Below are 12,522 nucleotides of genomic sequence, written 5' to 3'. Positions count from 1 at the left end.
TGCCGTTAGAATTTTTATGTAATAGATTCATCACAATTAATACTATAATTTACTCCCTAATCAAATTAAAGATCGTCCAGTGATGCCCTGCATAATTGTATAGTGTGTATACAAACAAGACTATATGGTATACTGTATGTCCTTATGTCAGGTTATTGGATACTTGTGTGTAGCATGTGCAAGGAGAATGTACTAAGCTTATAAAATAGTGATGGCCATTCAGGTATCTATCTGTTGATTGTGTTTTTATTTCATTTAAGGTTCCATGATTTCTTAATTATATCATATATGGGTCTATAAATATTGTTACGATAGTTGTAAACAATTTGTGGTGATTTCAATGTATAATCCCTCTAAACCTACATAAATTAAAATCACTTAAAACTTCAATTTGAAGATGCAAATCATCAGATGTGCAGAAATGTGGGACAACAAAATATTCTGTAACGACTTACCTCCACATATTCTGATGGGCATGGACAGGCATTGTCTGCTTTCCCCTTAATTAGCTCTGGTAAAGGAAGACAGCAGTATTCTGCTGATCTGTTGTCATCTTTCTAGATAATAAATTGACAAAGAATTAAACCATACATATATCTTCTCATCCTCCTAATGGCATCCAAGCACTCACATTAAATCCTCTTAATCCAGCTGCGTCAAACATTTCCCTGTGACCATATGTCATGACATCTTTTTTTAAATGGACCAAAAATATGTTCTGATACCTAATACCCATATAGTGTTTTGTATCTATCTTTGTACTTTAGTTAGTCTATATAAATGTTATCACCCAATCCCTGCTATCTTGTAATCTATATTGTGAAAACTGGCATAATGAGACCACATTCCTCTTTCATGTGTAACACAAAGCACACTATTTCCTGCTAGCATCTAAATTCACTCTTTCTAGTCATTACACCTATGGGCAAGAATTCAAGGTCAGTATTCCATCACTAGCTCCCTCGATGTGAGACTCATTTAATACTTTATGTCATTTTATCTGGAATTTTCAAAACTTCCCAAGAAATACTAATGGTAAAATTAAATTAGCTGCGGTAAATTACAGTGGTTAATTGATCCCCCGGGGGTTATTCAATTGTCCCTGATTGCCGGCACTATCAGGGAACTTATCCCAGATCCTATGTGTTTTTCGCCCGAAAATGGGACATTTTTTTGTGTGGGGTAATTGAATTGCCTGAAGAAAAAAAAGTTGCGGTAAAGTCCTGTTTTTAGGCATCAAAAATTATTGTGTGCAATTGAATTCCCCTCTAAATTGTAAGACTATACATGGATTTGTTATTTCTTCTGTCAGCTTATAAAAATGGTTGTTAGCATTTAGCATGTTTTAAATAATTCCTCTTCTAAATCCAGGAACATAAAAAAGGATGCAGATACTTTATTTATGGTGCAACTTTTCAAAAGTAAAAACATTGACATGTTTACATATTATCTTTTCACTTTTATTTAGTAGATACTTGGAGGCCTGCTTATGAATAGTTATTTGCGAGATATCTGCCAAAAATACCCATGTTTTAGGGGGGCTACCCGCATATAATAAGTAAGTATCCCCCAAATGTATGAACGGGGACTGCAGCAGATATCGATTTTGATTGCAAAAGTAGCTCCAATAGAAAACTATGGGGGCTGCTTTCTGGATAAATTTACCAAGCGCTTGGTCCCAGTAGCTAATGCCATCTTCAGAAGTTTCACTTATCTGTATCCACCGAGTAAGTAAACTAGGATAAAACGTGTTGGGTTTGCTGGATCGGAGACACCTTTCCGCTGGATACCTATGCAGACTAAATTGTGTTAGTTCTTCATGAGTTCTTCCCCACATTTATCCCAGGACCCCAAATATTCTTTTATTTTTCTATGTACGGGCATTTTTAGCTGTTTAATGTGAACTAATACGGTGGTACACTATTGTGCCTTCTTTTCCACTTTGAAGTACATATGAATTTACCAATGAGAGTCAGGAGTATCATCCATCTTTGATGTTACCTATGGAAACACCCAGAGCTATCAAATAGAAATGACCTCTTCTGGAGAGAACACTTCAAAGAGATCACTAAGTTTGAGGAGCATGTTTTCAATTATTCTGTGGTACGCAGATCAGATGCACTTTACAATTTAGATAAATAATATGTTTAATGCACTATGTTTGGCACCCCTTGCCGTTTTTGTATTTATTATTTATTTATTTGCATAGGAGCAGTAGAAAATATGCAGTTCCCCGTGATTTCCAGAACACATGTACAGTGCTCTGCAGAAGCAAGATGATTGTAGCTTGTGTTTAAGGAGCTCCATAAGGTAAGTCTCCCATGTAACTTCATCTTTTTATTTGTTTAGCTTTTGGTGGCCTTAATAAGGGTCCTAGTGAGCTCTGGCTGGTATATTTGTTTTGACCTTGACTGCATGAGGTGACTAAAACTATTGTCTTATATTCTAAATTACTAGTTTTTTTTCTCAGAATTCTTCTTTAAACCCTGTAATTTCTTTTCAAGAGTTCCATTTACGGTCCTTTGAAATTACACTTTTCTTACCGATGCAGGATCATTTCTGATTGCTATTTCAAGTAAAATGACAGCATAGCTGAAAAATAAAATGGTAACATTAATTAATTTCAGTAAATAACAATACAAGTTTAATATATAAAATTATAATCTCTCAAAATCATTGATTGTTTAATAATGTTTTCACTACTGACCTTATTCAAAACAAAGTACTCCTAGATTCAAATAATAAGAGGTGGGACTACTAAGCAACTGTGAATTCTAAGGTGAACTGAACTTCCCCCTATTTATCCTGTACACCAGGGGTTCCCAACCACGGTACTCAAGGCACACTAACAGAATTTGGTGCATTCAGGGCCATTGAGACATCCACGGGCCTGGGTATTGAATGGGTGCGTGGCTAAATCCAGGAGACGTGACATGCCCCGTCCTAATGTAAAATACTATCTCGGCTCCGCACGTTGCAATGGGGGACATTTGTCCTCCTCAGCAGCTGACCTGGGCCCCTCTAGCAGGCTGGTCCTGGGTATTTAGTACCCCGTTTCACTGTGTGGTGTTCCTGTACTTGGATTAAGAAACTATAATTATCGGGTCTAAAATGTCTGCAGGGCTTGTCTGCTAATGTTAACAGAATACATTTTTTCATGAAAATAAATAAAATAATCAGTATTTTTGGGAGAAATGCAAAAACATTAATTAATATAGGCTGTGATGTTAAAGTGCTAGTAGGTGCAACTTTAAGTAAAGGCAAGTGCCAATGTCCTTAGTCTTATTAAATGAGAGCAATCATTTGTGAATGTGTACTGGCAAGGTTTTTATGCTACGTGGGTACAAGGCACTTTTTACTTATTGGTGGCAGTGATTTTATGCTGTTATGCTGTTAGGTTTCCATACAGTCAGGCAATAAATTCCATTGGGAGCATTGATTTCATGCCAGGCAGATTGGCACTTGCCTGGGCTGCCATACTGGGCAGAAAAAATCCTGCCCAACATTACTAATGCATTAGTGTCAATAAATTTCATCCCAACTGTAGCAATAATTAAATTTTTCCTTTATTAATAAGCAATATCGAGTTTAATTCATTTATGTACTGTATGTGTCTTTATGACAAAGTAGTGTTGTACAATTGCTTATCTCTATAACATGTAAACAGATCTTGGGGGAGTTCAGCTAGAATTCAGTGTGTCAGTGTTATATGTGTAAGTTTCATATTGGCTGTTGTAGGAACACAGCGGGTGTAATACAATAGATGTGTGCGCAGAGAGTTAATGAATGTGCAGTTTTGAAGGCATGTGAGTTCTAATGCTGGGCATACACTATACCAGTGTTGGAACTACATAACCCAGCATGCACTACTACAGTTTTGCTATTAGGGCATGCTAAAACTGTGGCAGGGCATGCTGGGATATATAGTTCCACAACAGCTGGAGTGTCAAGGTTAGCCAACACTGCACTATACAATAATCTGTCAGATATCTGTCCAATCTGGCTGGTTGGAATGAAAACATGGTAATGTATGGGAGCAAATGACAGACGAACATATGGTCTTAAACACTGGAAAACGGACAAAAAACAGTTGTTCAAATTGGTTAAATTTGTGTGTTTTAACCAATTTGTCTGAATGACCATGTTGTCTGTTTTCCAGTGTTTGTGAGCAAATGATGTATGTCATTTGCTTCCATACATTACCAGGTTTTCATTAAAACCAGCCAGATTGGACAGATATCTGACAGATAATTGTATAGTAGATGCCCAGCATAAGGAATGTGGATTCTATTACTGAAACTGTCCACTGCAGGGCATGCTATAAGGACACTGTTACACACCAGTTAACAGGTACTTTACCAGTCTTGTGCCTATCACATGGCCCTGTCCTGGGTTCCCATATTCAGAGAACATTAAGAATCTTGACACTAGAATGTTGACATGGTTCAGTATGTCGAAATGCACCAGGTCAACATCCCGAGAATGTCGGCGTGCTCACAATGTCGACATCTGAAATGTCAACATTCTCAAAAAGGCAACTGTTAGGGCTAGACGCTCCCCGGGAGGGTTAGAATGCTCTGGGAGGGTAGAGTTAGGCTGCAGGGGGGAGGAGGTTAGGGTTAGGTACTATAGGAATGGGTAGGTATTAGGGATAGAGCAGGTGTACTTACTGGAACACTGGTGCATCAGATCAATCTGCCGGAACCGACAGTCACATGACCGCAGGGACCCGGAAGATAGTGGAGATGCCGCTGCCGCCGGGACAAGAAAAGTAACCGCTGGACCACCAGGGATGATCGGTTGACATTCTATCATGTCATCCGTGTAGATACTATGAATGTCGACAGAGTCACTTTGGAAATGCTATACATTTTGAAATTTCTTCCATATCGACATTCACATGTCGACCTAATGCGTGTTGATTTGAGAACTTTTGACCTAACATACCACAATGTGTAACATGCCTTGGTTCTGTCACTATACTAATCTGGTAGCCAAACCATCGCCTCTGGCCCACAAGAGGACATCAGAGTAAAGGCTGCTATTTAAATAAAATAAGCACTTCTTTCATACATATAGATACATTCAGATGTAATATGTCAGTGTGGGATACACGCATGTGTATTTGAATCCCGCTGTTCCTGAAGCTTCTTAACATACACAATGGGATGAAAAAACATATCTGTTTTGAATGGGAAAACCTTTTTCTCCCAATAACTCCCCCCCACTCTCCCCCAGCTGTCTCATTATAGACACACCCATGTAATTTATATTTGTAGCATGCAGATAGCTATGAAAGTTCCTTCTCATTGTATATAATTTGAAAGTAAGTGTTTTGGTAAACCTAAACATTCAATATGTTGCCGTTAAAAAGTTGTACAATGAATGAATATCACGACCGTGAAACATCAGCCTAGTGAACCATTACGTCACTGTACATGACACACCTGTTCATGTCGGCTGCCGCAGATTTCTCCTGGCTGGACTCAGATTGAGCCTCTGGAGGTATGTACACGTGAACAGGATGCTCTTGGTATAGGTCATAATCTTCTGCAGAAATTGTTTTTCGGAAACTCTCTAAACCGTAATCTGCAGGGAGGCCGATAAGTACATGGGGAGAGGAATAAAACAAATGACCACCTCTCATGAGCCATTAGTCTTGGATGGTCAATAATAACAACATACATTATTTTCCAATGTTTTTATCTGCAGACAAATGGAGAAGACATAACACATTAAACATTGAGTTTGATGCCGCAGAGAATGAGAACATGAACATGCCTCGGGGGTCTATTTATGAAGCAGTGATAACCGCTTTTTCTGGCTTATGTAGAAACAAAGAGGGATACCACAGATAATTTGCTGATTTCTCCCATGGTCACTGTACTGTCACAGATTACAGCAGCCCATACCCTGCTATGAGGACTGCGGTGTCTGTGCAATTTAACAAGCGACAGAAAGCTTCCCTTTCCACCGCTAGGTAACACCATCTTCAGCAATGAGGGACAGGTGAAGATGGAAAAAATATGCTTTTGCCCCTGCGCCGGGTAATACATGCATGGCTGTTGGTGGCCCATTCGCATTTTACAGTGACATCAGTAAAGCAGATAAAACCATCTCAGATCTGCAGGCATTTTACTCATGTGCTGTGAGGAAATTGCCGGGAAAATGGCGTCCAAACCATTTCCCCGGTGATCTGCGCATGCGCAATAAACTCCGGGCACACTCTAGTGCCCAGAGTCTATTGATTCTGCGGTGGCCGGCCAGCGACGTCAGTTGTCTGCTGGCCGCCGGAGTGAGAGGAGGGGGCCAGTGACAGGGGATGCACACAGGCCCTCTCCTCTCCAAAGACGCCCCTGGGTTAGGGGGAGGGTTAGGCACTAGGGGGGAGGGATAGGCTGCGGGGGAGGAGGGTTAGGGGTAGGGTTAGGATGCCGGCGTCGGGATTCTGCGCCAGGATCCCGAGCGCTGGCATCCCATATCCAACCAATCATGGCAGTGCCTCTGTCACATGCAGCTCTACCCACATGTGAACAGATCACTGCCTCCCACAAGATCAAGTCATCTCTTCTGAAATATTATCTGGTGCTGTGAACATTGAGATTATTTGAGAGTCTATAGGTTATTCTATACCTGAGCGGTTTAAAATGGGCCTGTGTTACCTTTTTCCATTAATCTAGCATTTGTTTTGTTCTCTCAGTTAGTGAATCAGCAACCTGACCTTCCACAAATCCATGGCAGGACATAGGGTGGGCAGCTGTGCAACTAGCAACCTTCTAAACGAGAGAAGGAAAGGGCAAAGTGCAGCATTATGGTGCCTGCTCCTGCTGACTCCTCTCTCTCTCTCTCTCTCTCTCTCTCTCTCTTTCTCTCCAGATTCTAATAAAAATATCATCAACAAATTTTAGAGGTAATTTACAGTATGTTAAATAATTTGGTTCGATAAAAAATTGCAGGGATATACCTTGGGAAAGGCATTTTCCTGCCTGGGGTCCATCCCATGTGGTCTTAATCCAGCTCTGACTATACACAGGGCCGGTTCTACAGATACGTTGGTTACGCGGCTGAGTAGGGCGTCACATAGGGGAGGGCGCCCTGACCCTGTTGCAGCCAGCGACATCCTGATTTAAGCTGGGGAGGGGGGGCGGGAGGCGGTCAGACAGTATCACTGTGATACAGCTACCTACACCGCGCCATTGTGCTAGTGGCGGGCCATGGCCTGAGGACTTGGAGGAGGCTGCTGCATGCATCTGCTAGCCGCAGCGGTGGCAGACAGTGCCCCTTAGTAGGCCTGGCTACCAGCCCTAGAGTAAATTAAACCACCCATCGGCAGGCAGCTGGCTCCTTACCCAGGCACCCTCTAGTCCTCCTATTAGGGGGCTCCTAACTCCTCAGAAAAAATAAAAATAAAAAGCTTGCAGACAATTTCTTCATTCTCTGACAATATTATACATTTAACTATTGCTTAGGTGCTGCTTGCTGGGAAGTGCAGGTACAAAGTAGGGCTAGTGCTAAAGAGATGTGTAGATCCCTTAATACTGTAGGCGACTTTCCTGCTTTTTTAGGGGATATTACTTTGGGAACATTGCTCCTTTTCTGCTGCTTACATTCAGTCATGTCCCTGGTTCTGTGTGGAAGCAGGGTGTTTGGCTGACAAGTCAAAGGAAGTAGAAATATCTTTAACACAAGGGATGGGCTGTTCACACGGGTCTGGTATGGGATGATGGCGCTCAGGCCGATACCTACAGGTAAGTAAGCTAACCTTAACTCTACCCCTAAACCATACTTACCTACTCTCCCGATTTGGTCAGGAGCCTCCCGAAAAATCCCCGCAGCGGGGAGGGGGGGGCGATGACGCGATTCGCACTGAATCGCGTCATCCTGACCCTGCTCCCTGCTTTACAATGCCAAATACCTTGCCATTGTGAAGCGGGGGCGGGGTCATATTATGCGATATTTGCGGTCACGCCCCCTGCCCCGCCTCCATGGTAGTATCCCCGACCACGCCCCCTCTATATGCGTCACTCCTTCCTGCTTGTCCGATCTGGCTGCCCCCTCCCGGAGGGGGCTGCCAGAATGTCGGCAAGCCTGCCCTAAACCTAACCCTCCCTCCCTGCATCCTAAACCTAACCCTCATCCCCCACAACCTAAACCTAACCCTCCCTCCCGCAGACTAAATCTAACCCTCTCCCCCCCCCCAGCAGGCTAACCCTAATCCACCCCCTAGTGCCTATCCCTAACCCCTAAACCCCACCCTTTCGCTAACCCCAATACTTACAGTCGGGATGTCAGCGGTCATAATGCTGGCGCCGGGATTCTGACTGGTGTCGGGATTTCGGTGTCGGCATTCTGAGCGCTGGCATCCCAACAGTCGGGATGACAAATACATCCTGTTCAAACATGTGTCACGTTTCAATTTCCCAAATCCATTCAAACAAACTGCAGACTCCCATCACACAGAGATTAGTGATCCAAGGCAGTTTGTAAACTATATTACGCTAGCAAGTTTTCATGACATGTTTATTTTTATATAATACTGGTCTTTTGATCTAAAGATTCACCTTGTGTCACATTATTATATTATAGTGCTAGAGCACTAATCACATTGATCCACTAATACCACTTTTTACATCTTTTATAGCTATGTGTTACAGAGCTAAATGTACTGTAGTGCCAGACCCTACATCATTTATACTCACTTCATGGCTCAGGGGCCTATTCATCATCGATAAATTGCCCGGTAGCCATGCGGGGACACTAGTTTCCGCATATTTTAGTTACCGGGCCATTCATCATCAGGGGTCCAATAGGACCCCCTGATATTCAGCAAACTCCAAAAACTGAAAGTTTTCAGCGTTTGCTCACGAGAACAAGCGCCATCCTGACGATACACTGCTCATGGTCTAACACCATCCCTTCCTCTCAATTTGAACTGATATGTAATCTCCCTTTAGATATAAGTGGGAATGATTTACCAAGATTCTTTATCTTTACTTTATTTCTTGTATCCCTTATCATAGATGTAGATGCTGTATGTATCCTGCTAGGACCCAGCAGGAGGAGACTTTCCATGGGGCTATGCATGCTGGGAGGGAGTTCCTGTTTGTGCTCAGTTCATGTACTGATGTTATTTGAAGTAAATGTGTTATGCTGCACTCCTGAGTCTTATCTGATATACAACACATCTACATGGTGACAGAAGCGGGATACCATGGCTCAAGGGCTCCGCCACATTGACCCCCTCGTGTTTGATGAAACTATCGCTGATAGATGGGTGCACTTCAGGAGAGAATGGGCTGTGTACCGCATGGCTGGACTGTCCGAATAATCAAAGCAGGTACAAGCATACACATTGTTTAATCTGGCTGGTGCAGAGGCAGTCACTAAAGCAGACACATTCACATATGCAGAAGGGGAAAACAAAGAAGACCCAGATGTATTAATTGCAAAGTTTGATGAGAATTGTATGCCTGTAAAAAATGTCATAATGGACAGACACATATTCAACTCCACAAACCAGAACACTGGGGAAAATATACAGTCATACGTGTCCACCCTAAAACTATTGGCAAACAAATGTAACTTTGGAGTAATAACTGATGAGCTGATCAGAGATCGTATCGTATGTGGTACCCGAAGTGACGCAGTACGTTCACACTTACTACGAGAAAAGGATCTAACCTTACACTCCGCCATTCACATCTGCATGCTGCATGAGCAATCAGAACAGGGCACAAAAGAGTTACGGAGGGAGGCTGAAATATGCATTGTACAGCGCACACAAACGCAATAGAGGCCATGCTACAACTGTGGGGGATGCCATGCATTTGCGCGGGAGATGTGTCCTGCCTTTAACAAACGCTGCAACCGCTGCAATAAGCTTAACCACTTTGCAAAGTGTTGCAGATCCAGACAAACCGTGACACATAGTGAACCACAAGTAACACAGATGCATAATGTCAACCACGTGGGCACGGAGTCAACAGCGCATACTGATGATACAGTATATTGTGAAAGTGTCGATCTAATTGCAAACCAAGAAGAGATTTTCACAAATTTATGTGATTAAAAGAGTGGCAATACATTGAAGATTAAGATTGACACTGGTGCCAAATGCAACGTGATGTCCAAAACTCTGCTACACAAAACCAGCCTGCAAGCAACAATAGATCACACAGACACTGTAAACTTAGTTGCATATGGGGGTCAAATTATCAAGACTGTGGGCACCACCACCATCGAATATACGTGTGCACCATTGCTATTCCACATAGCAGATAGTGACGTTAGGCCATTACTTGGACTACCTGACAGCGTGCGCCTTGGGTTGATACATTTGGGGCCTGAAGTACACATGATACAACAAGACACCCCAGAGTTCTGCGACTTCAAGGATTTATTCACATGCGACACCATCTGCAAACTACCTCTCATATACCACATGCGTTTAGATGAATCTGTCATCCCTACAGTCTGTGCACCCCGGAGGGTTCCAATCGCCATGAAGGATAAGGTACTAGCTGAGTTAGAGCGCATGACTGCGCTTGGTGTCATAGCCCCTATTGAAGAAGCGACCCAGTGGGATTCTGCAATGGTTTCTGCTATAAAAAAGATGGGACTGTCAGGATTTGCATAGACCCTGTACACCTCAATAAAGCGCTGCTAAGACCCCGCCACCCATTGAGAACAGTAGAACAAGTCATTGCTGACATGCCAGAAGCCAAGATCTTCAGCACATTAGATGCCAAATGTGGGTTTTGGCAAATATCATTAGACAAAGAATCATCCCTCCTCACTGCTTTTATGACACCAGCTGGGAGATATGTCTTTCTACGCATGCCATACAGATTGACTACTGGCAGTGAAGTGTTTCAACGGTGTATGGAACAACTGTTTACTGGATACCCCTGTGAGATTATAGTTGACGACATCCTCGTCTGGGGCCGTACTATGCAAGAGCATTACGAACGTCTACGCCAGGTATTGGACAGAATATGTACTATCAACTTAAAGCTCAACCCAGATTCAGAGTGGCTGAAGTCCCATATGTGGGTCACCTCCTCACTAACCATGGTGTTAAACCCGACCCTGACAAAACGGCAGCCATCCAGCACATGCCTTTGCCTGTGGGCAAACTTAGCCTCCAACACTTCTTAGGGATGAATAACTACCTGTCAAAATTCATCCCCACTTACAGTGAGATCACTGCACCACTGCGGCATCTTCTGCACCAAGATACGGAGTGGTGTTGTTTGGAACAGCACCAGGCCGCGATGTCAAAACTTAAATGTATACTCCCCAACCCTCCTATTCTGAAATACTTCAATGTACACTTACCGGTGGTGATCTCAGCTGATGATTCACAGCACGGGCTGGGTACAGTTTGCCTCTAGAACAATGGACCAATTGCTTTTCATTCCAGGGCTCTGACGGACACAGAATAGCGTTACGGGCAGATCGAAAAAGAGCTGTTGGCGTTGGTGTTTGCTTGCAACAAATTCCATGATTTCATCTAAGGGCGGCCGGTCACCGTCGAAACTGACCGCCAACCGCTCATTACCATCCTGCAAAAGCCCCTGCACAATGCATTCAAAGGATGATGCTCAAATTACAGAGGTACCACCTAGACGTCGTCTACAAGCATGGCAAACAAATGTTCGTGGCTGATGCCCTCTCCAGAGCCTTCCTACCCCATCCTGCTCCGCTGCCGGTTGATGATGACTATGATGTAATGACTGTGCGATTCCTGTCCTCTGCCCGAATGTAGGAGCTGCATACAGAATCTTTGGCGGATGAGTTATGTCAACGCCTCTCTCAGGTTATCCTGCGAGGCTGGCCATAGTCTTCCAGGGAGCTATCCCAAGTCTTACGCCCATTCTTTGCCATGTGAGATGAGTTATCACTATCAGATGGGATTGTTTTGCGATGTCAGAGATTTGTTATACCCTACACATTGCAAAATACTACACCAAGCAACTGCACCAAGGCCACCCTGGTCTGGAGGCCACGAAGCGCAGGGCCAGGGAACTGCTCTATTGGTCTACCGTGTTTCATGATCTAGAGAAGGAGGTCTCTGTTTGCGGCCCTTCATGTACACCAACCTAAAGAGCCACTGCATCCGCATGACATACCAGACCTAACCTGGTCTGTCGCTGCTGCTGATGGAGGGGTAAGGAGTACCTGGTTCTTGTAGACTCTTACTCAGGATGGTTTGAAATCGATCACTTAACCACTGTTACCAGCACCACCATAATTACCAAGCTCAAACAGCACTTTGCCACACATGGAATACTTCAGAAACTCATTACAGACAATGCCACACAGTTTACAAGCAATGAGTTCAAGCTGTTTGTTTGTACTTGGGATTTCACACACATCACCAGCAGTCCACTATATCCCCAATCCAATGGATTCCCAGAAAGAGCTGTTCATTCCGCCAAGCATCTGTTAGAGAAATGTGCACAAGACCAGACCGACGTTTGTCTGGCACTCCTTAACTTATGTAACATAACGCGAGATGGA

At 43.4% G+C, this 12,522-nt stretch overlaps 1 protein-coding gene across 2 annotated transcripts in view; it reads right to left on the bottom strand.

Annotated features, from left to right (window-relative positions):
• Positions 1 to 12,522, bottom strand: part of LOC148477016 (atrial natriuretic peptide receptor 1-like) — a 107,518-nt gene that overhangs the window by 54,228 nt on the left and 40,768 nt on the right. For both annotated transcript variants that reach the window (XM_088457331.1, XM_088457332.1), the window contains 3 exons: positions 5,448 to 5,589; positions 2,544 to 2,592; positions 456 to 557 (listed from right to left, as the gene is read on the bottom strand). In XM_088457331.1, coding sequence (XP_088313457.1) covers positions 456 to 557; positions 2,544 to 2,592; positions 5,448 to 5,589 — 293 coding nt within the window. The remainder of the gene's footprint in view (positions 1 to 455; positions 558 to 2,543; positions 2,593 to 5,447; positions 5,590 to 12,522) is intronic.

The sequence above is a fragment of the Taudactylus pleione genome, unplaced genomic scaffold (genome assembly GCF_031769625.1).
Source record: "Taudactylus pleione unplaced genomic scaffold, aTauple2 ptg000757l, whole genome shotgun sequence".
In the NCBI taxonomy this organism is placed as follows: domain Eukaryota; kingdom Metazoa; phylum Chordata; class Amphibia; order Anura; family Myobatrachidae; genus Taudactylus; species Taudactylus pleione.
Note: the sequence above shows the minus strand (reverse complement) of the source record. Positions and strands in the feature narration are given on the sequence as shown.